The sequence below is a fragment of the Dicentrarchus labrax genome, unplaced genomic scaffold (genome assembly GCF_905237075.1).
Source record: "Dicentrarchus labrax unplaced genomic scaffold, dlabrax2021, whole genome shotgun sequence".
NCBI classification, from domain to species: domain Eukaryota; kingdom Metazoa; phylum Chordata; class Actinopteri; family Moronidae; genus Dicentrarchus; species Dicentrarchus labrax.
In genome coordinates this window covers 16,852,132-16,878,298 of record NW_026136712.1, presented here as the reverse complement: position 1 = coordinate 16,878,298, position 26,167 = coordinate 16,852,132, and the positions used below count along the sequence as shown (strand labels likewise).

At 38.8% G+C, this 26,167-nt stretch overlaps 2 protein-coding genes across 7 annotated transcripts in view; both read left to right on the top strand.

The window, feature by feature from the left end:
- LOC127373746 (melanopsin-A-like) overlaps positions 1-7,258 on the top strand; it is a 29,615-nt gene extending 22,357 nt beyond the window's left edge. For 2 of the 4 annotated variants that reach the window (XM_051418481.1, XM_051418478.1), the window contains exons 10-11: positions 1,705-1,776; positions 4,795-7,258. In XM_051418481.1, coding sequence (XP_051274441.1) covers positions 1,705-1,776; positions 4,795-4,992 — 270 coding nt within the window. In that variant the 3' untranslated portion in view covers positions 4,993-7,258. The remainder of the gene's footprint in view (positions 1-1,704; positions 1,777-4,794) is intronic. The other 2 variants (XM_051418482.1, XM_051418479.1) reach the window with 1 other exon arrangement.
- A 3,686-nt stretch (positions 7,259-10,944) lies between these two features.
- ldb3b (LIM domain binding 3b) lies at positions 10,945-25,921 on the top strand. 3 transcript variants are annotated; one of them, XM_051418308.1, is made up of 9 exons: positions 10,946-11,503; positions 15,011-15,162; positions 15,443-15,518; positions 19,697-19,719; positions 21,465-21,644; positions 23,187-23,213; positions 24,271-24,440; positions 24,615-24,651; positions 25,271-25,921. In XM_051418308.1, the coding sequence occupies exons 1-9, from the start codon at positions 11,408-11,410 to the stop codon at positions 25,365-25,367; spliced, it is 858 nt and encodes a 285-aa protein (XP_051274268.1). In that variant the 5' UTR covers positions 10,946-11,407; the 3' UTR covers positions 25,368-25,921. The 3 variants fall into 3 exon arrangements, with proteins under 3 accessions (XP_051274269.1, XP_051274268.1, XP_051274267.1); XM_051418307.1 differs by having other exon boundaries at positions 10,947-11,503; positions 21,447-21,644; XM_051418309.1 differs by lacking the exon at positions 23,187-23,213 and having other exon boundaries at positions 10,945-11,503; positions 21,447-21,644.
- Positions 25,922-26,167: the final 246 nt, after the last annotated feature.

Sequence of the window (26,167 nt, the reverse complement as noted above, 5' to 3'; positions counted from 1 at the left end):
CAATGCCTCTTAAGGGGTGAACAACATTACAAAGGTTAAATGCCTTTGACTCTCCACCAGTAAGCCCCAACTGACATCTTCAAGAATCAAAAGCAAGTCCAGTGGCCTTTCGACTTAGCACTTCTGGAGATATTTCACAGAGTATAGCGTTAGTCTTGGTCGACCACTGAAGTCTCGCTTTAGGCCTAAATAATAGGCATAGAAAATGGAAAAGCATACATTAATATGTGCTTGAAATTTTATAGTTAGCATCTTAACATACATACATACATACGGAGGCTTGTTTAGACCCATAATTTTTTCTGTTTGCAACATTTCTGAGTATAATGCTGTCAAGCCAATGGAATGAGACAGGTCATTCTGTGTGGGGCATTCAATATATGGAGCATTTCCGTCTCTCTGTAATCATCTTAGTTCACAGAAAAAACAAATAACCCACATGTACACACATATGCAAACACACACATACCAGTGTACTGCCATGCAGGTCAGGTTCACTGAGGATTCCATTACAGAGGGTCCAAAGACTAATCCAGTAATCTGGGTGTTTCAGTCTTAATCCACAGTTTGCATGATTCAGCCCCATGTTTCGAAGTACTGCAGTTGTTTGCAGTCGAAGATGGCTGATTGTCTCGGAGTCTCTGACTTTCATCTGCCTCCATCTCTGCACAGAGCAGATAATTTACACTTTTATTTTTGTCTATAAACATTTTTTTACTCTTGCAAACAATGTCATTTTCAGCCAGCGGTGTAAAATGACGGAGAAGAAATGTGTGAAAATCTCCCTTTGTGATTATTACAACCTTTACTTTTTCATATTTTCATTATCTTGTGCATTTGCTCTTCTTTAGCAGATATTTGTTGGAATTATTTATCACAATATTCTCTATTTATTTACAGAAACTCAGTTTTGTACTTCCAGGGTGACTCTGGAGTACTTTTAATATCTGATACTTCTAGACTTAAAGGACTTTTGACGTTTTTGGGAAATACATTCATTACCTTGGAAGATTGATACCACTCTCATGTCTGAACACTAAATATGAAGCTACAGTCAGCTGCCAGTTAACTTAGCTTAGCATAAAGCCTGGAAAAGGGGTAAACAGCTTGCCAGGCTCTCTCTAAAGGTAGCTCAATCTGTACCAGCACATTTAAAGGTCACCAATTAGCATATTTGTTTAAAAATTGCATAAAGTTCTGCTTTTATGGTGGGTTATATGCTGGACTTAGTCTTGGGCCATGCCCAGTAACTTCCTGGAGTCTCAGCTTTTTGCTTGGCAACCTGACAGTGATGACAAGACTCCAGCTTTAGAGGTGGGTGCTGGTGGGAGGATTTTATTACCTTTGGACAGAGCCAGAGCAGCTGTGTCCCCTTGTTTCCAGTCTCTATGCTAATCAAAGCTAACTAGCAGACTCTCAAGAAACTAAATACATGTATTGAAAATGTCAGACTCATCCTTTAAGAATGAATTTTGATTACTTAGAAAACAATCAGATGAGGTTGTTACTGGCAACAGCTGTGAACAACATGGCGTGATTTTCAAGAGAGATACTCCTTTATATGAAAAGTCTGCGTTCTAATCGCAATTTGAAGTCGGTCTGTATTTACTGCTGTAACAATGTGACCTGAAGGCTCAAATAGCCAAAATAATCTTTTGATTATAACTAACACTAAATGGCTTTGTTTATGTGCATACTGTTCAGACTCTGACAGAGCCTGAAGACATCTCCATGTCGGACATCAGTCTGCAGCCAACCAGTCATCTGCCTGCTACTGTAAGAGTCCATTGATCATCCACCTCATCCTCTGTGCAGTAGATGTAGATTTCTTGTATCAAGAAATAAACAAATCCCATGAAAAAATAAAAATCAACAACCTATTTAATAACATATATAATATAACATAACTATTACTGGTGTAGAAAAACCTAATTTAGCCATCTGTGCCATAGAACTCCATTGTTTCTCCTTCTTTCTTTACAGTAAACAGATCAGTTTATTCCTCTCAGCTCACTGTAATTGTACTGGTACCATAAAGTAGCATTTTTCTATTACTATTAAACTAAGTTTATTCATTAGTGTCTTTATTGTAGTGTATTGCAAAATATCATTCAAAATAATTACTGCTGATGGCCAACAACTTGATGCTTTTTATAGCAATGCACTTTGTAAATATCCCTTATTCTTTGTTGTAGTTTCACTAAATATAGTATAGTATATATTATTTCTTAAATATATATATATATATATATATTCCAAGATATTTTTCATGTCAACATATATTTCTTGTCACAACTACAAACCCAATTATTACATTGTAACTTTTCTCGTTAAAAAAAAAGATGTGTTTTAGATGAGATCATTATTGTGATATGCAACACAAAAGCTACTCAAAGATTAAATAGTGCAGTCACTGTTTGTTTACATAGTTGTTTCAGAATAAAAACACTGGCTATATTCATTGTAATTAAGGAATATTGTCACTCAATGCAACATTATGGACTTTTGAATATTTTATTAATAGTTTTTGGACAACAGTGGAATTCTATGGAACAGAATCAAAAGCTACATCAGGATTTAACTGACGATAACAGTCAGCTGGGTTTCCGTCCACTTGTTTTAATGCACATTTTTAATTTGATCATAAAAAATCCTGGAAAAAATCTTGACTTGACTTTACAAATTAATCATGACGCTTGCGATTAAACGTCCACTGAAGCTTCCAACATACAAAAACATCAGCATCAATTTGCTTTTTCTTTTGCTGAATTTCTTTAAATTTGCGTTACATTTGGATGGAAACCGAGATAAACGTCCTTGTCTGTTTTGGTCTTTTCAAAGGATTTGTTTATTATAGAAACCTGCACCAACCTTTTCCCATCTGGCTTACGTCATGTGTGTTTAAGGGGTATTTAAAGGGTCATGTCACCCATTCTTTAACACTGCTCAATGATTCTACCACATTTAAAATAGCTTGCAGAAACCATCCTCTGAATACTTCCCCACCTAAACCCCGTCTTTCTGTGTCCAACTTATTGTGTTATCTGTTGGATGCCCTCTGCTGTCAATACAAAAGAGTGAAGTGGCGTAAAGATTGATCGACTGTTCCTCACAGACATGACTGACTGACTACTCTACAGAAATTAAAAGAATGTTGTGCTAAGATTTAAGTTCACATAAACTGCTCTTGTCTAAAGAAAGACTCACTTTCACAGAAAAACATGAAGAGTTTAGTTGATTTATGTGTATGTGTCAAGGTTATTGCAATTTATGTTTTTTTTTTTTTTATCTTATCTTTGTTATGATAAGATTGTATTTGCCAAAGTCATTTCTGAGGTCTGGGAACATGACAACATCCCTGCAACATAGTCTGAGCAAAAAACAAGCAATCAGTGTAACCAGATTAAACCCCTTTATTTGATGGTAACATTTAAAATGAGTACACCTGAAATGTCTGTAATCAATCAATAATCCATCATTGCACAGGAAAACAACAGACATCATTTCATTTTACTGTTCACCTTTGTATTTTCTCTTCCAAGTAAGTTTCTCTTCTGTTTGTTTACAACCTGTTTACTTATTTCTTATCCTGTCTGACTTCCTTTTACTTGTATTTCCACATTCCTAGATCTTAACACTATCAAAGGAACAGTTTTGGGAAATAAACTTATTCTCTTACTTGCTAAATATGAAGCTACAGCTAATGGCTCAAGCCTCAAGGAAAATAATTTGACATAGTGGCCAAACCGTGTAATTACAGCAATGGCGTCCAACTCGTGATGCACATTGACCCAAAAAGACTTCTACCCTTAAGCTTACATTGTGAAAGAAGGGGCTGTAAAACAGTGGATACATTTCTTTTCAACATCACCACCCCTACAAGTTTGATTCACACGGTTAAATAATTTTATCTCCATTCAAGTTAGCGGCTCGGCTGGTGGAAGTGTGTAGTGCGCTTCCTCTATGGGCCACATGATGCAGAAGCATATGCGGAAGATCCAGGTAATTTGTCACTGACACATAAAGCTCGTGTACGAATGAATGGAGCTCGCCCGCAACGCTGTATCCGGTTGTCCTTAATACATCTATGTAAATGCTTGTGAGCTTAAATTGTTCACAACTTGTATTTTTAGGGTTTAAACAATCAAGATGTAGTGTGTTTGGAGGTGCACACTGATTAGCTGTTTCCCCTCCTTTCTCTCCGTATATTAAGCTAAGCTAACCAGTAGCTTCATACTTAACAGACATAGGGGTCGTATCAATCTTCTCATTAAGCTCTTGGCAAGAATGTAAATAAGCATATTTCCCAAATTATAGAACTATTCCTTTAACATGGTGAACACAATAATATTTTTACTGATGGAAATTGTAGCTTAAACTACAAAAATAAGACTCAAGTTAAAATAAAACATAATTACCCTTTTTTTTAAAGGATTTACTTGAACTTTGTCATTTAGAGTACTTTGCTCCTCTAGTGCAGAGCCATTGATTTCAGGGGTTGAACCGTGTGATACAGTTCCACTCCATTAAGGGAGAGCGACATCAATCCAACCAATCAATGCCTTTGATCAGCTGTGACTCTTTCATTTCTTGCGCTGGCAGGTTAAGTAGGGGGGAAAGTTGTATTGATCCAAATCACAGCAACAGTTAATAAAACGTCATTGTCTCCTTTAACCTTCACCTCGCTGTGTATTTCTTTCACACATTCAGCCGCCTACTCACACCAGGCATGTTGAGTCTCAGTCACAATACCTGAACATCTCTCCCTCTCTCTCCCTCCCTCTGCCTACACAGCTGGAGAACGTGATGGAGGAGTCGGGACCAAGGACTGCGCGTAACACGCCATCCGTCATTGTCACCTCCATATCCAGCCCGTCCATACTGCACAGTCCACCAGGTTTCCATGGCAACCTCAAATTGACCAAAACTTACAGCCCGATTACCAAGGAGCCCCTTGACATTTCCAGGCTTGAGACAACAATATTACCGTGAACAGCTGGATGAAATTAGAAGGAGAGGCAAAGAGTGTGTGTTGTGTTTCAGTATTTCCCTCCATGGAACTTCTCTGTGCCAGCATGCTGTTTGCTAGTAACTTAAAACCAGAACATGCTCTTACAAACATACACATTTTTTTTTTTGCACGACAGAGTGTGAGTATGTGAGCATGAATGCCCAGAAAATTTAAATACATGTTTGGGTATTTGCACACACACACACACACACACACACACACACACACACACACACACACACGTGATTGTTCTACTTTTTTCTGACATATCATGGTGGTTGGAGATGGTTTACCTCAGAGCTGGAGGCAACAAATTAGCCTTAAAAACACAATATGAAAAGTTCTATCTCTGGGGTTGGGTATCAATTAGATTTTAATATATTATTGGTTCAGATTCTTGTCACAGTATTTGAGAAGAAAAAAATGATTTTTGGTTTCAAGGTAAAATATAAATCTTCTTTATCTTGCCATACAGATGATGAATGATGAGTTTTGTGCGGCACCATTAGCAAACAGAGTTTTTATGAGTCATCCATCTACAGTAAAAGCTTTTTGACCAGTCGCTTTTTTAAAATATGAAATCCTTTCCAAATCAGAACCAATTCTCCATACCCAACCCTACGTCTTTTTATTGGTTGTTTCTCTTTTTTTTCCTACTTTAATTGAGGATGTGAGAATATACTATAAATACTGATATTAAAGATGCATTAAGCAGTAGGCTAGTTTTTATATTAAAAACTGAATCAAATGACTCCTGGTTATGAATAAGAACTGATAGGACTACCGATCCCACTGAGAATCAACATCATACTATATGCAGATTTAAGCCACTTTAACCTTTTTGTTTTGGTTCTCAAAACCATGCTGCTTATTATCAAACTGTGAGCTGCTCCTGGCACGAGTTAGCACAAGCTAACTGCACCTACATAATGCAAAATGTCAAATGAAAGTAACTGGTGAAGAAAGTCACACATGTAGCAGCTCAAAGAGAGAATCTTTTTCTCAGGAGCCGGTGAATGAAGCCAGAGGTAAAATGACAGTGGATACTGGATGTACATTTAATAGGTGGCTAGCTTCATTGGTATATTTATGTTGCTCTGTTTTTACTAGATGTGTAAGTAAGCAGCTTTCTAGCATCTGCGTTTCCAAAATATCAAATGTATGCAAGGCAGCCCTCACATACATTTTTCATCTCGGGAATTTTCTTTTCTTTGTGTATTTTTGTATTTATTATTTTAAAGATAGTATGTGTGGAAATCCAGGTTGAGTGAAATGTCTTGTGCATATATTTAAAAGTGCAAAAATGATCCCTCTGATGTAATGCTGCTGCTGCTGCTGCTTCACTGACTCTAAAATGAAACCACTGCAAATAAGTTTAGAAATCAAATCGACCTGTGGGAAACACTGCTAATATTGTTTGTTCGTCAGGAGGAATTGACTGTTCATTCCAGTCTTTCGGCCCTCTAGTGGTCAGAAAACGCTTTAATGCAGCTTTAATATGAAGTGTTTTACTTACACACACACGCACAAATGCGACCAGGCAGGAGAGGGTACAGTCAGTTTGTTTCCCCTCTGGCTCTTTGTCATTGATTTTTCCTTTCCTGGTGACATGAAGTACCACAGATAGGACAAATCAGGTCAAAAATGTGTCAACAACACTACAGTACATCAGCCAAAGTATGTGAGAGTGAGTATGAGTGTGTGTGCCCATAATGAAGAACTGGACTCAGTACTGTACTTTGTATTTCTCTTAATGCCATACTTTACTGTAATATCTACTATTAGATATACAGTTTGCTAAATGACTCTACTGTTTATGAGAGTGTGGTTTCAGAATTGTTATCATAGACCTCTTCATAGACAGACGTACAAGCTGCTTCACCAAGTATGTTTATACATTCTTTCCCAAAGGTCTTTTTTTCCACTTCTTTACATTGCAGTTCCCTTTCAGATTCCTAAGATTGCTGCATCATTGACTTCGATTGTAATAACTGTTCTGTTCACTTGTCAAATTAAATCTGACACATTTTATGTGTGTTAAATCAAATTAAACCCATGCACCAATGCACCCATTAATGAATGTACAGAATTACATGTTTTAAAATGTTACGGCTACATTTTTGGCATTATGACAAAACAAATATATAATATTATATATATAAAATTTAAATTCCGCTTTAATGAAGTGATGTTTTATGAAGTGATGGTTTCATGTTGATTTTATTTTCTTTGTACAAAATGTTTTGTGTTGTCATTATTTATTTTTCTAAATAAAAATGTTGCTAAATTCTGCACGACTGGTGTCTCCATGTCTTTGCTTTTGTGATGCTTTAACGAGCCATGCATTAAGCTAGGGCTGCAACTAATGATCATTTTTCATTTTTATTAATCAATCTGCCAATTATTTTGTAAATTAATCGTTTGGTAAATAAAATGTTAGAAAATTGTTAAAAAATGTCACAATTTGCCAATTTTATGTCATCAAATTGTTTATTTTGTCCATCCAACAGATCAAACCTCAAACGTATTTAGTGTATTATCATTGAGGAAAAACAGCAAATGTTTATATTTCAAAATCAGGAACAAGTGAATTTGTGTTAGTTTTGCTTGAAAATAACTTAAATCGATGTTCTGATTTGCCGATTATGTTTCTGTCCATCTTTTGATTAATTCATTAAATAATAATTTCAGCTCTACATTAAACTGTCCTTCAGTGCATCACACCTTCTGTTCTTAAATACTCTTCACTTCTCTAAAGAAGCACCTGTGAGGTTTTTAATCTTTTTTGGTGAACTCTATGTTGTTCCACTCACACACACACACACACACACACACACACACACACACATTCATTCACCATAATGATTGTGGTTACTGCTGCTCCAAATGCATAATCAGTGTTGACCAACCAATATTTTCATAAATCAATTTTCCTGAATGGAAGAGATCCATCTAGCACAGCACTTAACAGTTGGAACATCCTGATATCAGATAACAGAGTGACATCAGTGTATCTGTTCAACATGTCAGACACCAGATATTTTTCCTGCATGCTGTTTGACCTGAATAGGCCTCCCTGCTAAACTATGGCGCCCTGCAGAGGTGTGAGTTGGTACTCGATTTGCATGAGTAGAAGTGGGTGAGAGAGACAGATACAGACATTATAGTCATTCACTTAATCAACTTATTAAAATATGCATTTTGTCTCACTCTCAAGTTCAAGTTTGCTTTTTAATAATAAATAAAATTTAGTATTGCCAAAGCATGTAGTGAGAGGTTTACAATGTATGTATAATAATCCCAAAATTGTAGGTACAAAAGCAGCAGTGGAGGAGGTCGAAATCCTGTATAAGTACTCAAATACAGGTAAAAGTATTTTGTTGAAAATGTCACTTAAGTAAAAATGTGTAATATTAGCAAAAGTATCAAAAGTAAAAGAGAATTTTTTTATCAATATGTTTTTGCAGTGTTTCTCAAACGTTTGACATCACATACCACATTAGAAAATATCAGGCTCTCCAAGTACCACCATTATGAGCGATAGAATACAGCAGTGTAGGCCGACCCTATTCAGCTACAGACAGTTCATGCAAGAGGCAGGTTTATTCCTAATAAATTGTAGTATTTTAATAGTATTATATTTAAAATAATAATTTGTTTTTGCTAAAAAAATTTATATTTTAGAGATTCCTCTGTATTCCACTAGAGGGAGCTCACCACCAGTAGTATGTCTACCATAGTTTGGGTTATTGCATTATTATGCAGCATTTAACTGGTGTAGTTGGTCACGGTGGAGCTAATTTAAACTACTTTACATTTGAGTAGTCTATTTGATCAGCCAAACACACATATTGTATGTCAAATTTGTGAAAAAAAAATAGTTTACTGTACAATGTTCTGCAATTAAGTTATATGTTATATTTGAGTTTTATTTACATTCTTATATTTAAATTTTTATATTTTAAACTTTATTCTATTCTTCTATTTGTGTGTTGCCTAAGGGAGTCGGGCAAAGTAAGTTTTTCATTGTACGTATAAACCACTGTGTTTCTTACTGTACATATGACAATAAACCTCTTGAATCTTGAATCTTCATCTACTGAGTAACTATCAGATAAATGTAGTGGGATAAAAAATACAACATTTCCCTCTGAAATGTAGTGCAGCATCAGTATGAAGTAGCATGAAATTAAATATACTTCAGTAAGTACTTAAGTACAGTAGTTTAGTAAATGTACTGCATTCTACCACTGAATATTACACTATAATGCAAATTAATAGTACTATTCTTTATTCTTAAATGTAATAGTATTGGCAAGAACCACAGAAGAGAAGAGATAAAAACATAAAAAGAGGTTTCATGTGTTGTTCCACTGGATTTTCCTCAAGCTCCGACATATTTTACTGCTTTCATGGTATTGTTCTGTTGTGGTCTGAGAGTATTTTATTTTGGTAAACAATTTTCTTCTGATGTGTTGCTCTGTCTGTCTGTCTGTCTGTCTTTGCGTCCAAGCTCTCAGCAACCCACATGAGGTCACTCTTTATTAGCAGGGCTGCAGGCATTTCACTGGCCACCCTTCAACTTGTGTGTACATGTGCAGTCGTATGATGCACACAGGTGTGAAAAGAAGGAGTGACAAAAGAGCATCAGTGACATTTCTGGTATGTAATCATGCTTGTTATCCTCCACTGAGTGTGTGTGTGTGTGTGTGTGTGTGTGTGTGTGTGTGTGTGTGTGTGTGTGTGTGTGTGTGTGTGTGTGTGTGTCAAATTACAATACACAAAATAACCTATTCAAAACACACACACATGTTTCCTCCTAACCAAGTTCTGTGCAAAACTACCCACCATCTTCTCGTACTTTATACCACATAAAATCCACTAGCGCTAATGGATAATTATGTACTCTGGGCTAACAGGGTGGTATCCTTGAGATAATGAGATCCTTACTTCTGTGATTTGTGCACTTCAAAGCACAAAAAAACCTTTTTATGTTGATTTGGTTTATTTTCTACCTCCCTTGTGCGCACTTATCTAACATGAAAATACTATAATTAATCATTTCTCACTAACTGCCTGATTCCCTAATCACCTGCTGACTACCACCTCAGAAACTGTAGGCCTACTTATTTACATCTCATTTGTTTAATCTGTACACAAACCGTGTCATTAATTAAGTAAAAAAAAGTAACCTTGGATGAAGCCAAGCTGTTTCCCTTTGCTTCTTTATTCTAAGTGTATGTATACAAATTTTAACATAAAAAACCTGAGTGTGTCATCAATATGGGGGTTGCGCTTTCTTGAGTGATAGATTGGCTCATGTTCACTTACTGCTTAGGCACCATCTCCTGTGTCTTTTTAGGCATTTAAAATCAGGTGGTTTTAATATCACACAGGTGCACAAACATCTCAATTTCACGCTGTGTGCATGTGCAATGTGATTGAAAAAGAAAAAGTCTGTAACCACCTTTTAAACAGTCAGGACCTGCTGTTTGTTCCACTTAACCGTAACAGCTGTGGTTGGCTGCTGATTGAATTGCTCCGTATCACAAACGCAGGAATGGCAGCTCAATCAGCTTGCCGTGGGTGTTTCTGGGGAGTCGGCGCTGGTTAATTTGTTGTTTCCTTTCTCGAGCAGAACGAAAAGGCTGCAAGACTGAAAAGCGACTGACATCAGTGGGTGGGGACTGATTATGGATAATAAGGTGCTAGAAGCATGAACTGATAGCGCTAAGAGAGGGAGGAAGAGAGAGGGAGAATGTGTTGCAGTAAGAGGGGTCTATATTGGCGACATGAATCGGCAGTGAAGCATTCTGGGGCTTCGTGTTACAGGCCTTATAAGGGCCAGGGCCCCTGTGTCTCTGCTCACCTCGGCTATTCTTAGGCTGTCTGTCCCTCACCCTCAGCAACTCTGCAGGCAAGAAACTCCTCTCCATCTCAATATTAAGTTTAAAGTTGACTTTTGAGAGTTTGCATTTTCTAAAAATTGTAGTTTTTGATTTCAAGGTTGTTGTTTTTTTTTGTGGCTCTTGTCAGAAGAAACTATTTTTCTGCGGTGGCTCAGCTTGGCTCTACGCTCTCTCTGTGTGTATTTGTGTATGCCTGTGTGTCCCTCCAATTGTGTGTGTGTGTGTCACAGAGGTTCCACAGCACCTGACCCACCCACCCACCACCACTACCACCACCACCCCAGGGTGTTTGTCCTGAGAGCTGGGAGCAGACACGGGAGAGACGGTAGTGAAGCCAGGGCTGACGGAAGAGAAGCGACCACCGAGGCACCGACAGGGACAAAAGGATAGCAGGGGAGGACAGAGAACAAGGGCACACAGAGCAGGAGGAGAAACCACACAGCCAGCAGGAGTTGTTAGCAGGAGGAGTGTTGACGTTTAACCGAAGATGAGTACGTACACAGTGACTCTGAATGGCCCGGCTCCATGGGGCTTCAGACTACAGGGAGGAAAGGACTTCAACATGCCACTCACCATCTCCAGGGTAAGGACAGAGTCATCCTCACAGGCCGACATTTGTTGTGACAAAACGACTTACGAATAACGAAACAAGCAATGTCACATTGACATAGTGGCACACGAATGATAGCAAACTGTCAGTCTGCTGAGACAAAATAATGCACTGGTTCACAAATGATTTCAAACAGAAACTAAACATCTTCTACACAGACTATAGTACACTGATTGACTGATTTTGGCAAATGGATCCACTCAAAAATAATAAACATACACGATGCAAAATAATGTAAACGCACACTTCAAAAAGCTTCACTTTTTCATTTTTTCCTGCTTGAATATCCAAGTAAGCAACATTGTGGTGATTTGCAGGTGGAAATATGTGAAGGTGTCTCAGTAAAAAGCAAATCAGATTGAAAAGTGAAGGGTGTTTAGACCTGGAGGTTACATCTAACTTCCTTTTCAACAATAACATAAGTGTACGTGGAGCATGATTATTAAAGGACCTGTAAAATACAGCCCTTCCAATAATTAAGAATCCTGAAAACTTAAATTTTTTTCCCTCTTCACTTGAAAATGACCCTTTCACCTGGTTTGACCAGGTTGCACGTTCAAACTTCATTAAGTCTGTGTCAATGCATGTGCGCAGGTGTGATTTGTGTGTGAGCAGTGGCCAGGCAGTGGTTATGTAATGTTGCTGTACGTGATGATGACAGCGAGGCTCAGATGTAATCTCCAGAGAGATTTCTAGAATAGAGCAGCAGTAGAAGGACTGAAATACATTTACTGGAGTAGAGGTGCAGCTGCATTAGTCAACTTTTACCGCTGGTAGTTTTCATTTTTACATCACATGGAACTTAAATGTCTAGAAAACCCTCAAATCTGAGCTGATCATAATCAGCTTGATTAATCATGGTAACTTATCAATTCACGATGAGTGTTTTTAATGATTAATTGACTAATTTTAACTGTCAAATTTCTTTCTACTCACATGTAATTCCAAAAATGACATCACATTGACTACAATAGTTCAAGTTCAAGACTTGTTTCTACTACAAATGACAGAATATAATAGTAGAATTTAGGAAAATGTGGAGAAAATTAAGTGTCGCTCTTCAAAAAAGCAAATTAATTTGTTTTAACTTCTGTAGCAGAGCGACTGGATGTCTCTCTCTCCCCCTCTCTGGCAGGACTGCTGGTGTATTTACAGCATTTCCTTTAAATAGCACTGGAGGAGAGGTGGATGGATGGATGGATGTGAGGGAGTGCTGGGAATGGGACAGGAAAGAAGCAAGGAGAGCAAGGAAGCTAATGGCCAGCTTGTGTTACCTTTAGTAAGCTTTATTCCTCGCTTAAACTCAGTTTCAGTTTCACCGTTTGGAGCTGCCCCTGAGGGGACACAGTGAGGGAATGAATAGATGGAGGGTTTGATAGATTCAGGTGATGTGAGAGAGAGGAATGGAAGAAGGTAGAGGAGATAAAGCTTACCTGTGTGGTCATTAACTGTGCCCCCCTCCCACCTCCAGCTCCTCATTCTTCAGTCCTGATGTTCAGCTGCGTTATATTGATTCACAGACTTCACACATCTGTTAGTTTATTGTCTTCTGATCCCAGTCTTAGGCTACCAGGGGGAGCTTTGATCCGTGTCCGGTGTGACATTGTATCATTGGATTTGTGTTCATCCTGTGGTCACGTTGGGCTCTGACAGGTTAACATAAAACATTGCAGCTTTACGTGACAACTCTGGGTGCCATTACAGTTTGACGTAACACCGCCACGGTTTGGATTTCGGTCTGCTCTCACTGAGAAAGGAAAGAGGGATGAAGATAGTGGATTCATTACGTGTTGTTGGCCAAGCTAAAGCACTGGTCATTAAGTAGGTGATACACATAATAGTTTTTCTGAGTGTTATAGTAAAAAAGTATGAAAAAGGGTGAAATAGTACCTCAATATGTGTCATTCATGATGCTTAAATCTATTTACATGCTGCCTTGAGGCTAAATGAAGGAAAACAGATTGATATAGAACACATGAAACTCCATATAATAATCCAAGACAGCGTTGCTCTTTCATTAATATCCAATTTCAAGGGAATCCGTCTTCATATACATTTCCTGTTTGTCATCTGTTATATATTTGAAGCGTTTGATGCATATGAAAACATGCACGGCAGAGTGGGTGGGCAGTGTTGTGTGTCTACATGTGTGTTTGATTACACTGAGGCAGCTGTGCAGAAATATTTTTCTGCCTCCTGCCACCTACTATAACTCTACTGTAATTTTTTACACACACACACACACACACACACACACACACACACACACACACACACACACACACACAGTGGCATAATAACTGGAATTCAAAGGGAGAAAAATAAAAAAAAAAAAAGCTGACAATAAAGGAGGTTGGAGGTGGAGGAGAAAGGTTGACAGGAGGAACAAGGACGGGAATGACTAATATGTCTAAGATGAAGCAGAACAGAGAACATGATCATGTAAAATGTGGATTGTAGAGAGGTTACTTAATGTAAATAGAAAAAAGATCAGCATCAAGAATGAAGGAAGTCTTGTATGAATGGCAGTAGCAGGTGTGTGTGTGTGTGTGTGTGTGTGTGTGTGTGTGTGTGTGTGTGTGTGTGTGTGTGTGTGTGTGTTTGGGGCATGGAGGGGGGCTCAGGAGGGTCAATCGCAGTGAAGCCAGGCAGGCATCAACAGCATTACTTATTTTTAACTCTTTAACGAGTTGACTGTAAGCCTAGACCCAATACTGTATGACCCAGGCCTCCAGGCCCACTTAAACCTCCTCTCTGTGTAGTTTAAGCTCTAAAGTCCCCTTTTGTAGAAGAGCCAGGAGAATGAGGATTCAGCTGAAGGTCAATATTTGGCTCACAACTGAAAAAATAAAAATTGATTTGCAAGGTAACATTATTTCCTTAGATTCAACCATTCAACCACTATGCACAGACTGTATATATAGTTTAAGCCACACTTCCTCTCCCTGTCCTGAACACTTGAAATCTTGACGCTTTTTTAATTATTTCAGTGTGAGACAGCATTGTATGCAGCTGTGGAGACTGATTAGACTCTAAAATAAAATGAGGTTCCACTCTGTTGATCAACTTAACACAGAGATGTTATCCAGCTCTTTATCTGCAGTGCTGACAGATTAGTCTATTTTGCTTAATCAGTTTTTCTCTTCTCTACCTCTAAGGCCTATTTACTGAGCTTGTACACACAGCATTAATAACTATGTGAAGTGAGGCGCTACATCTCAGTCGCATGTCAGCTGAGCTGTAATGTTTTGACCTCAAGTTCACCGCAAAAATGAACAGTCGAATGAACAAATTATTCCAATTTGCATTTTTAAGTTTCTTATGTCACACCCAGCCTCTGGAATTAATCCAGCATTTGTTAAATATCCCCCAAATCTGTAACATGTGCATATGTTTGTCTAACTGCATATGTTTTTCAGTTACTTGTGTGTTTCCTGAGGAATCTGTGTAGTGTGACCTGCTCTGTTGACCCCTCCATAGATAACTCCGGGCAGCAAGGCGGTGGGCGGCAGCCTGGCCCAGGGCGACGTCATCTCAGCCATCGATGGGGTCAGCACCGAGGGGATGACGCACCTGGAGGCCCAGAACAAGATCAAGTCTGCCAGCAGCAAACTGTCACTCACCATGCTGAAGTAAACAACCAGCACACTAAAACACCCGTCCCTACAAACTTAAGTATATGCTGAAGCTCATTTTAAGGCACTGGATATTATCTGCAAAGAGAACAGTAAAAAGACAAATCGGTGTGAATATTTGAAATTTGAGGAGCAAGTCAAAGTGTTAAAAAAGGGCCACATATGATGCTTGCTGCTATTGACTGATGATTTTATTTTTTTATTTTTATTTTACTTTTTATGTAAAATATGATGTAACAGTATATTTTAAAGAGATTTTTCTTTTTTTAATCCTCAGATCAAGACGTCCTGCACCAGTTCCCACAGCAACTCCAAGAATGGATTCACCCATGCCAGTCATCCCCCACCAGAAGGTATAAACACCCCCACAACAATAATGACCAAATAGACGAATCAACACAAACAAATACCAGCTATCCATACAAACACAATATGTATATCTGCATACGTGTATATGTTTGTATGTACGTCTGTAATACGTGTTTTGTGTTCTTGCCCTATTGAGAGAATATCAAATTCACATTACTCGAATGGTGCCATCAGGCAGTGTCCTGCTGCCCTCTAGTGTCAAATATTCACAGTGCAACTGCGGGGAGCCCTGTGCAGAGGTCAGAGGTCGCCAAACCAAAAACACCAACCAAATGAAAGGAAAAGATGAAGACAAAACAAGCTGATACCTTTACTCTCATTTCACTTTAAAGCTTTATTTTCTTTCTATCTATCTATCTATCTTGACCTCTTCTCGTCTTTTTAAGGAGTTAGAAAAACAGAAAGAGGAGGTTTTTGGAAATTTTGGAAAACAAGTTCAAATGGTGCAGCCAGTGTCCTATGAAATTTTTCAGGATAAAAAGCTCCTCTCGACCCCGGTCAAAGCTCCTGCCTCCTCCACGTCTCCGCAAGGTCGACTGGGGCAGTACAATTCCCCGATTGGCCTTTACTCTCCTGAAACTCTCAGAGAAATGATGCTGATGCAGGGCAAGTTAGGAGACGGGCCGACAGCGTCCCGGAGAGCTTCTTCGCTGGGGTAGGTTGCAGTGACAAATAACCTCCAGTAATGTAACCCCGAGAGAAGAAGGTTTAACTCATTCAGGGGTAACCCACAACCAACACAAGGGTAACAAAACTTATCTTCACTGTGGAGGAATTAAGAAAATGACTTCACACTGTTGCCATTTAACCTCACATTAACAAGATTGTGATGAGAAAATATACTCAGAACTTTCCCAGCATTCAATCCTCTCACACATGGCACTATTTCTGGAGCGTACACACAAACATACCTGGCTGTACTCCAGGTAACAGAATAGCAGGAGATCTGACTACAGTCATTTTAGAATCTTTAACACAGGCAGATCTGAGACGCTTTACTAAAGGTCATTCAAATGACTTAGACACCGTACAAAAGGTAATGCAAAATAAAATTATTCAAGTGGTTAGAAGTGGGTATGAATGGTTTCTTCAGTTCTTGTAAAATGACACCGACTCATTAACTGTAAAATAAAAGTGAAAGCAGGGAGATGACGCTGCAGAAACAAAATCTTTTTAAAGAAGTGTTTTTGCTGCTTCAGCTCCCTGATTTCCCTCTTTGAGGCTTTTTATCTCCAAGCTGTTTGCGAAAGCAAAGCCCAGAACAGTTTTAAATCCTGTTTTGCCTGGAAAACAAGAGATTTGCTTGTGAAGCTTTTTTTTTGTGGTTTTAAAATTGCTGGTGAGGTTACAGGAAGGTGATGACTTGTTGCTTTGACAGTGTCGGCGTGAGCAAATGGGGGGATACTTCCTCAGCCACTAGAGATCCTTTAAATGGTTTAAACTTTCTTTTAGGTTCCTTTGTTTTTCTTTATTTTTTAATTTGTTTATATTCTAGGGCTGCAACTAACAATGATTTTCTTGACTAATTAATTAATTAGTTCTATAGAATGCCAGCAAATGGTAAGAAATGCTCAACATAATGTCCTAGAGCCCAACGTAACATCTTCAAATATTTTGTTTTGTCCAACCAACTGTACAAAAACCAGTTGGAGATATAAAACACTAAGAATCACACAAAATACTTGCATTTAAAGTGGATTTTTGCCATTTCTGCTTAAAAGATTACTTTAACTTATTGGTTCAGCTCTGTAAGGCTATAATAACTTTATTCAAACATACTTTATTTTGGTATATTTGGCCTTTTGGTGATTTGCAGGGAATTTCTTTTGATTAAAAAAATAACTGCTTCAACTAACAGACTATGAAAACATCCAGCATCCAGACACCGGCAGTGGCTTATATAGAAAGTGATGCCTGCACCCAGTGTGTGTTGCTCTTTATCCATTTTGGAAGTATGAGAGCACAAGTTTGGAGGGCGCAGTGGTAAGTTTGAGCAGCTGGCCACTGTAGTCTTTAGCAATCATTACTGAAACTAAGATAAGGGAGGATCGTGGAGGAATAAACTATATCAGGCTTTGATTACACAAACAATTAATTGACAGACAATAGGAAAAATATAGAATATCACCAGATTACAAAGTTTTAAAATCCTTTTTTGCATTTTGTACCTTATATATATATATATATTATACATTTTTGGATTACACATTTGCACATTTGGATCTCTGAAAAAGGATTTTATGTCATCTTTGCCATGACTGTAGGGCCAAACCTGTGATGCCCCGACTACACTGTATGTTGCAAGTTGTTGAGTGTGGTGAGAGTTAAGTTGTGGCCACCATTGAAGTGGGGCTCTCCTCGGTGCATGAGTTAGGGTGAAGCCTCAGTCATGGAATACTTATAGATGTTAATTAAGGCTGCTTGGCCTCTGACATATCACATCGAGGTATCAGTCCTCACTAATATGTTTCCCCTCTGGAGCTCAGCTGCTTTACAGCAACAGGCCAACGGTAAGTCAGGTGTCAGGAAACGTGCTCCAGGCAGATCGCAGGACCATGACGGCAGTATCATGCCAGCGGCCCCACCTCACCGAGTACATGGAGACTCTGATCCCACTGGCACACACATGCACACACACACACACAGACACACACACACACAGGAGAGAGCAGCTGTTGTACATGACCGTGGAATGTTCCGCTCTGGTTACACACCATCATCCTGAATCCCCTGGATGCCCCCTTTGCCAAACCTGAGATGGCTCCCCCTGTCTCTGTAGAGAGATGTCTCACGTGTGAGGAGCCCACCGAGCACGTTTCCACTTTACCTACTGTACCCTGAACTCATCCATGTACTGTAAGGACGAATCTGCTGGCTGATTTATGTGTTGCAGTCTCAAGTGCCACCGTCTTCGCTGTGGTGAAACTGATCACAGTAACAGAAGAGATGCTTGGGATGAAGTAGTTCTGGGCAATATGGCCAGAAAAGAAAATTTCATACCACATTCAATTTACGATTTTAATCAGCCATATCTTTGGCAATGTCAAACACCACCGCATCTTTAATGACTTATCACTGGGGTCTTTTCTTTTCATATGGGATAATAATGGTTCTACAAATTCTTTATAGATGAGTGACTTCAGTGCAGGCTTAGCAGAGTCCTTTGCAGCTGTATATCCCCTAATTATAATAATAATTCAGCTGTTGTTTTGCAAAATTTGGAAACATAAATTCAAAATAACTGATGTATTGCCTAGCTCTAAGATGAAGGCAGTTTGTGTAAATGTGGAAGTTATTTAGTGAAACTGGTTATGGCAGAGGCTTGGAGAATTAAATAACATATACGTACTGCTTCGGTAGATAATTATTAAATCATCAAAATTCATAATTCCTTGCATTGTGATGAGAAGAAATGCATTTTTTAATATAAATCTTAAACACATGATAGTGAAATTTTCAGTAGTGGCTCATCGTCGGCCCGTAGGGGAAGATCATTCTTCAGGGGCCGTTGGTTGGCCCTTTGTCTGCATTGATGTGGTCAAGACAAGTTTATTTAAAAGTAATGGAGATTTATGAAAGTAAAACTTATTTCATGGCTTTTAAACATGTAGCTGATAATAGCACAGGCCACAAAAATATGTCTCGTCATCTCAACTGTTATAAACGTTATTGTAATGACCTTTGATGAATATATTTTCATCATATAACTGGTTCAAAGGGATCTGCCGGACACATGTCTTGATAAGAAAAAATACCTTTACATACATTATACATTATCTTGTCTACTTCCACCTACAGCTCAGATTCCTCTATTCAGCTGCAGTCCTGACATAAGTGGATCAGGTGTTGTGTTTGTGAAGTTGTGTTTATTTGTGGCCGTTCTGTTCTAAATGAGTCCCCTGTCCTGTGTCATGTGATTGAGACGCTTCTGCTCTTGTCAGTCACTCCTGATGATGCAGGGGAAGCTGGGAAATATCCCAGTGATGACAAACAGTTGCTATTCTAACCTGTACATGGGATTACAGCATAGCACTGTAGCTGGATAGTTTCCTACAAACACACACGGTGCCATTGTTATCACCAAAATACCTCTGGTGATTCATTACATTCTCTCCTTCTCTCTTTCTCTCTCTCTCTGTCTGTCCTTTCTGGTGTGTTTCAGGTTATCGCAAACACAGCTGCAAAGTTAGTACCGTCACATTTCCCAGTATTTAATGAGCATGAAGCATACATCGGTTTTTAAAGATTTGTCGCTGGTGATTTTGGTGTGAAGTTGTGTCCAACATAGATTCATGTGTTGAAGTAAAGCTTTAATGTAACTGTAACGGCATATTGAGTGTGCTGAGCATTTGTTTCTTCAGGTAGCTGCAATAATAACTCACAGGCTGAAAATCCAAGATAATAGTTATTATTAACAGCATCTGGTCCCCAGAAGTGGAAAGTATAAAAGTATAAAATCTGTGTGCTTTTAAAGTACCACTACTTTGCAAGAGTAAACTGTGTAAGACTTTCTACTTTTCTTTCACTACAGCTGTAGTTATTTCATTAATAAAGAATTTTGCAAAACATTCCTTAAGAGTTCATAAAATGATGCTAAACTAACCAAAATTATATGGAGTACTTACTTAAAATACATAGTTACTTACACATTAACACAAAATTAGTACTTTTACTTGATACTTCTGTTCTCTTTAGTGCCATTACTTCTTTACTTTACATTTTAATGTTAAACTCATAGTCTACAATGGTATCCACCTATGTTTTCCACCTCTGCTGGCCCGCTTTATCTTTCATATTCATTTGAATATGAAAGGATTTACAGTACATTACTGTAAATGACATAAATGCATGAACGAGTGTCCTTTATACAGATGTTTGGCAGTAGTGTGTATCAGAAAAACATTATCCGCTGTGTGTGTGTGTGTGTGTGTGTGTGTGTGTGTGTGTGTGTGTGTCAGTGTGTGTCATTTGAAATCTGCTGGTAATAATCCATCTGGTCGTTGTTTTAAACATTAGCATGTTGGGTTTTCTTTGGACTCGTATGTCAAATTTCATTTTCCATCAATTAAAATGTTGTGTGAGTTCAGTCATTCAGCTCTAAGTAATGATGGGTAATGCTTCAGAAGACAAACTGTGTCCCAATAACATGAAATACTGATCCTATAAAGTATACACTGTGTACTGTTATAGCAGTTAAATTATTATTACTAATATTTTACCCATTTGTACTTCCAGTTACCTTTCCAATCTAATTGTGGACTAAATTGTTGTTTGTGACAGTGTCTTTCCTAATACCACCACTGGAGGGCACCAAAGTCAGAAATGCTATTGCGTTGTTAATCAGGAAGCAGAGGATGAGGAATAAAATTAGACTAAAATTCTCTAAATAAATTAGACCTCAGCCACATTCTTTGGACATGTGAATAAAGTTTTTGCTACCTGATATCCAAACACACAGGTTTTTATATAAAATTACAATTATTTTAATACAATTTGGCACTATGATCATTATGCTAATTATTTATATGATTTCTAAGTTTATGTTGCCTTAGAAATAATCAGCCTCCTTATGAATATACTTTCTGAAAACCCTACATCCTCTAAAAATGCGTAGAAGTATTATGTATATGGAACTGGGACACAGCTACAGATGTATTTGGTCTTCGTAGCTGAGTGTACATAAGTGAAGTCTCTCCAAAAGTTAATATTAAGGAGTACAACAGCGCCACCTGTATGTCCATTGCACTACTACACCAGTTTCCTCCCTTCACTTTGGTGCTTTCTCTGTCGTTTCCTTCCTCTCTAATTCCCCTCTGCTCCCCCTCACCTGTTAACCTCTGACCTTCACCCCTGCACCTGAAACCTCCCCATCTGCTCGTCGACCCACTGACCTTTGACACCGACACTGACAGTGTGGAGTATACTCCCAGTTTCAACCCTATAGCTCTGAAAGACTCGGCCCTGTCCACCCACAAGCCAATTGAGGTGAAGGGTCCGGGAGGAAAGGCCACCATTGTTCACGCCCAGTACAACACACCAATCAGCATGTACTCACAGGACGCCATCATGGACGCCATCGCAGGGCAGTCGCAGGCTAAGGGACACGACAGGTGAGGTCACACAACCCCAACTAATCCCCTCTCCAGTCTTTTAAGCACTCTCTCCACTCACACACTTGACATCACATTACAAGCGGCCAGCGCGTTGAGAAATTAAAGGGTTGGTTCACCCAAATCACAAAAAAAAAAACATCTTTTCTCACTTACTGCCATCTAACCATGCAGATAGTTGTGGTTTTATTTGCCAAGATTTCGAGACATCCACTGCTGAGATTCCAGCCAATATAATGGAGTTTTAATTGGAAACCAGAGATGTGTTGTGTTTTTGTTAGCTTAGAATAGAGTATGCCATCTAGAACTGCCACAATCTCTACAGCAGCCAAATACAGACTCTCACCGTAGTTTCTCTTACACACTTGGAACAGGAGAGTGAGGCGAGGATATTGCAATCAGCGACTACACCACTACACTAAAGGCCACTTAATCCTACACACTGGCCCTTTAAGGAGAGAAGTTAACTCTGACTCCCAAGGAAACATCCATTCACAGAGCACCACCAATGTCAAGATGGAGCTTAAGACTTTACTGTAGGAAACAACACACTTTAAATCAGTTCACTCTCAGATTCTTCGGCGCTATTTTTTCAGTAATTACTACCAGATTACATTTACAGTTACAGTTGTTTCCAGGAAACTTTAGAGGTAAATATTTGGAAATGACAGTAAAAGCATGACCAACACGGAGGTCTAAATGCTGTCAAAGTTAGGAGTAATGCTGTACTAAAACTAATACTGGAAAAATACAAGAATGCGCCAAATAAAATGTGTCAGTTTACTGCTGAATGTAAATCTTCACAAGCTTCCTAAAACCCCCAAATTCACAAAATAACTGAGGTCATGAACACCGATAGCTACAGCTCTGTGTGAGATGAATTCAGCAGCTAAATGTTGCTGTGTCTTGTTCCCGTTTGCAAAAACAAACCATTATGAATTTTCTGCAGCTCTAATTCAGGCATCACTGGCATCTTCCCCATAGCACCATCTGCTGAGGCTCATGGGTAGTTTTACCATCCAGCATGCAAAACTGACTTATGGTTTATTATTATCTTATTATCCAGGAGACTTTTTTATTTTACTTTGTGGAAATCTTTAAAAGAACATTTTAAAATGGGAATTATTGGGATAGCAGCACAAATCTCATACACAAATATCTCCTAGGCGAATATAAACCTGGGCGAAACAAAAAAACTAAATTTATCGGCATGGCTGAATATTATTGGCAGCAAGTGAGAAAATATGTTGGTTTTTTTTTTTCATTTGGACGAACCAGACCTTTAAGATACTTTGCCTGAAAAGCCCAAACACAAAAAGCAGCATTTGAACAAGCCTACGTTAAGCTTGCGCTGCTACCACCCGGATGTCTACTTTATTGTTTGGGCGGGCTTTTCCATGTTGTCTGTGTCCGATCCACGTACTCGTCCGTGCCTTTCACCCACTTTCCTCTCCTCATTCCATCCACAAACAAACAACCAACCATACCCGTGCTGTCCTCCACCCATCCCTCCCCATCCTTCTTTCCTGGTTGTGACCTCAGTGAGGAGGCTCAAGGCTCCCCCTTGGCGTAAGTACAGCAGTGCTCCTTTTCCATCCCGCCTCTCCTCATACATGTTTCTCCTTTTGTCTCATGATTTCATAACAGCTTGTGCGTCGCTCCATGTGTCTCATAAACTAATATCCCACTGAAAACATTTGGAAATCCTACAGAATTTGTTTCTTTATTTTGTTGTGTTCTTTTAATGTGTTTTTGGGGTGTTATTTGTCCAACCAAGGTGTTAACGGACAAACTCACTAACAACGAAGCCTTCATGGATGTGTGGAAGTACTTAGATGTACTTTGGCCGAAGTGTGAGAGTGTTTAGGGTTTTTTTTGTGGAGTCCTCCTCTAAAAAAAACAGCCAATAACATCCCAACCTCGGGGAGCTGATGGGATGTCATGGCATGGGAATGTTCTGAGTATCCAATCACAGGTTTTCAAACAAATACTGCCCGATCGGTATTAACTCACTTTTCTAACAATCATTAAAAAGAAATGCTGAAAATTGACAATCCAGTCATGTTGCTGTGTAAACTTACTGTACTCAGTATCTACTGTACACTACAGCGCCGGCACCTTCAACGTGGAACTGTGGGAAGACACATCGACAGTGTATATGAACAGTGAACAAACAGACTGTGTGTAAAGCAACACAAATGCAATTGTTGATCTTAATATAATAACTGCCCACAATAAAATAACATCTGATTCAATAAATAATTAATTACAATAAACTAAACTAGATTAATGGCATTTTAAACATTGTGGTACCTTAAAACACAATGCCCATGGACTCCCCACTAGCAAATACCACAGTGTAGAAATACAATACTACCATTAAAATGTACTTAAAGTAAATAAATATTTAATAGATTTATTTGTATAGAATATTAGTGATGAACCCTCTCTGCTTTGCATACTTTCATTTTGATTATAGATTATATATGCCTTATGTAATATAATTTCTTAAGTTGTAAATTATAAATCACATGGGCATTTAGTACATTATGATCATCTATTACATTTGGGGCTTTAAATACAGTACCGCACACTCAGAGCTCTAACATTACTCTCTGCCCTGCAGTGGAGCTCTGCCAGTCAAGGACCCTGTGGTAGACTGTGCGTCTCCGGTTTACCAGGCAGTGATCAGGCCAGGAGAGACAGCTCAGGATATGTCTGAATGGGCCCGTCGTGCTGCCAACCTGCAGTCCAAGAGCTTCAGGATCCTGGCCCACATCACCGGCACTGAATACAGTCAGTACACTGAAACCCTCCTTTCCTTATTTCTTACCTTTCTTTTGTCCTGTCTTGCATTCTTTCTTGATCTTCTTGATACTCATCTCTGCAAATCCTCACTTCTTGTTCATATTCAGTTATCACCATTAGTGAGTCCTTACTGAAACCGCTTCTTCATTTCTCTCCATGCAGTGCAAGACCCAGATGAGGAGGCCCTGGCGAAGTCGAGGTAAGATGGTAAAAAAAAGAAAGTGCGAGGACTTTAAGGGTATTTGTATGTTACTTAAAAAAATTACCTGGCTGGTCGACTGACACAAACCTTGACAGAAAAGACAAATTATTTAAGGGAATGGTTCAACATTTTGGAAAATATCCCAATTTGTATTCTTGCCAAGAGTTAGATGCGAAGATGGACACCACTCTCACATCTGTCCATTAAATATGAAGCTACAACCAGCAGAAGGTTAGCCTAGCTTAGCATAAAGCCTGCAAAGAAAAGGGAAACAGCTTGCCTGAATAACAGCTCACTAATTAACATTTCTCAAAAAACAACACGCCTGACAGCCAGAAAGTTAATGGTCATGGCCAAGAAACCGACTGGTAATTTTAGCTGCTCTGTTTTTGTACAGGTTAAACAAACAAGAAATAATGTTTTAATTATCAAGCTTTAGAGATGCTGGTTGTGTTACCTTTGGACAGAGACAGGCAAGCTGTTTCCAGTCTTTGTGCTAAGCTAAGCTTCTCAATCTTCTCGCCTAACTCAATGTTAGACTATCCCTTTAAAGTTGTGATGAAAAGTGCAAATAGTACATGATGTAACAGCCTTGTCCTGCCTTTCACACCATCAGAGAGAAGTTTGAGTCGGAGGTGAAAGGGCCCCGCTTTGCCAAGCTGAAGAACTGGCACAACGGACTGTCTGCACAGATCCTCAATGTCCAGGAATAAAGCGGGAGAGCAGGAGAGAAAGTGAGAGAGAGAGAGGACGTGTAAAGAAGGACATGGACATAAGCACAGGAGTTAACAGGAAGAGGGGGATAAATTATGGAGGAAAAATAAGGAACAGGAGGGGGAGGAAACTCCTCAGGAATGTGAGATAGCGTTGTAGTCTAGATTAGTAGAATGTGAGATACTAACTGTTAGTGTGAGAATGCTATGAGTCCATAAACTCAATATTACCTGTCAATGTATCCGTCCGCTGCTAAGACCTGATCTTGCATTTGGGTTTTTCTTTCTTTCTTTGTGTCCTGTTTGTTTGGGTTCTGTCTCTCTTACAGTATTCAAGTGAAAATGCAGAACTGATTATGTTTCTTTTAGTACATAAACCGCATTCACAAACATATGAATTTTAACACTATATAAGCATGCTTGTGAGAAGGCACAGAAGGACAAATATACACATAGAGATTAACCTACATGCACAAAATACAGTATGTAAAAAAAAAAATGCACTCAAAAAATGTACTGATATCAATGTGAATAAATGTTTTCTTAAAACCATACGACTGAGTGTACTGTTGTAAACTCACAAAGGAAATGAACGTGTCACCGCGAAGGACTCAAAAACTGGAGGAATCTCCTGTCATCACGAGTGCTGTTGGTGTGGCAGAGGGAGTGTTTTGACTTTGCAGAGACAGACATCATCAACGCTTTTGACAGAATAATATGACAGTTTTTTAGCTGGTGGCGACATGGACGGTGACACAACTGTGGTAGCAGGGCTCACAAAGCATGAGAGCTGAATATTA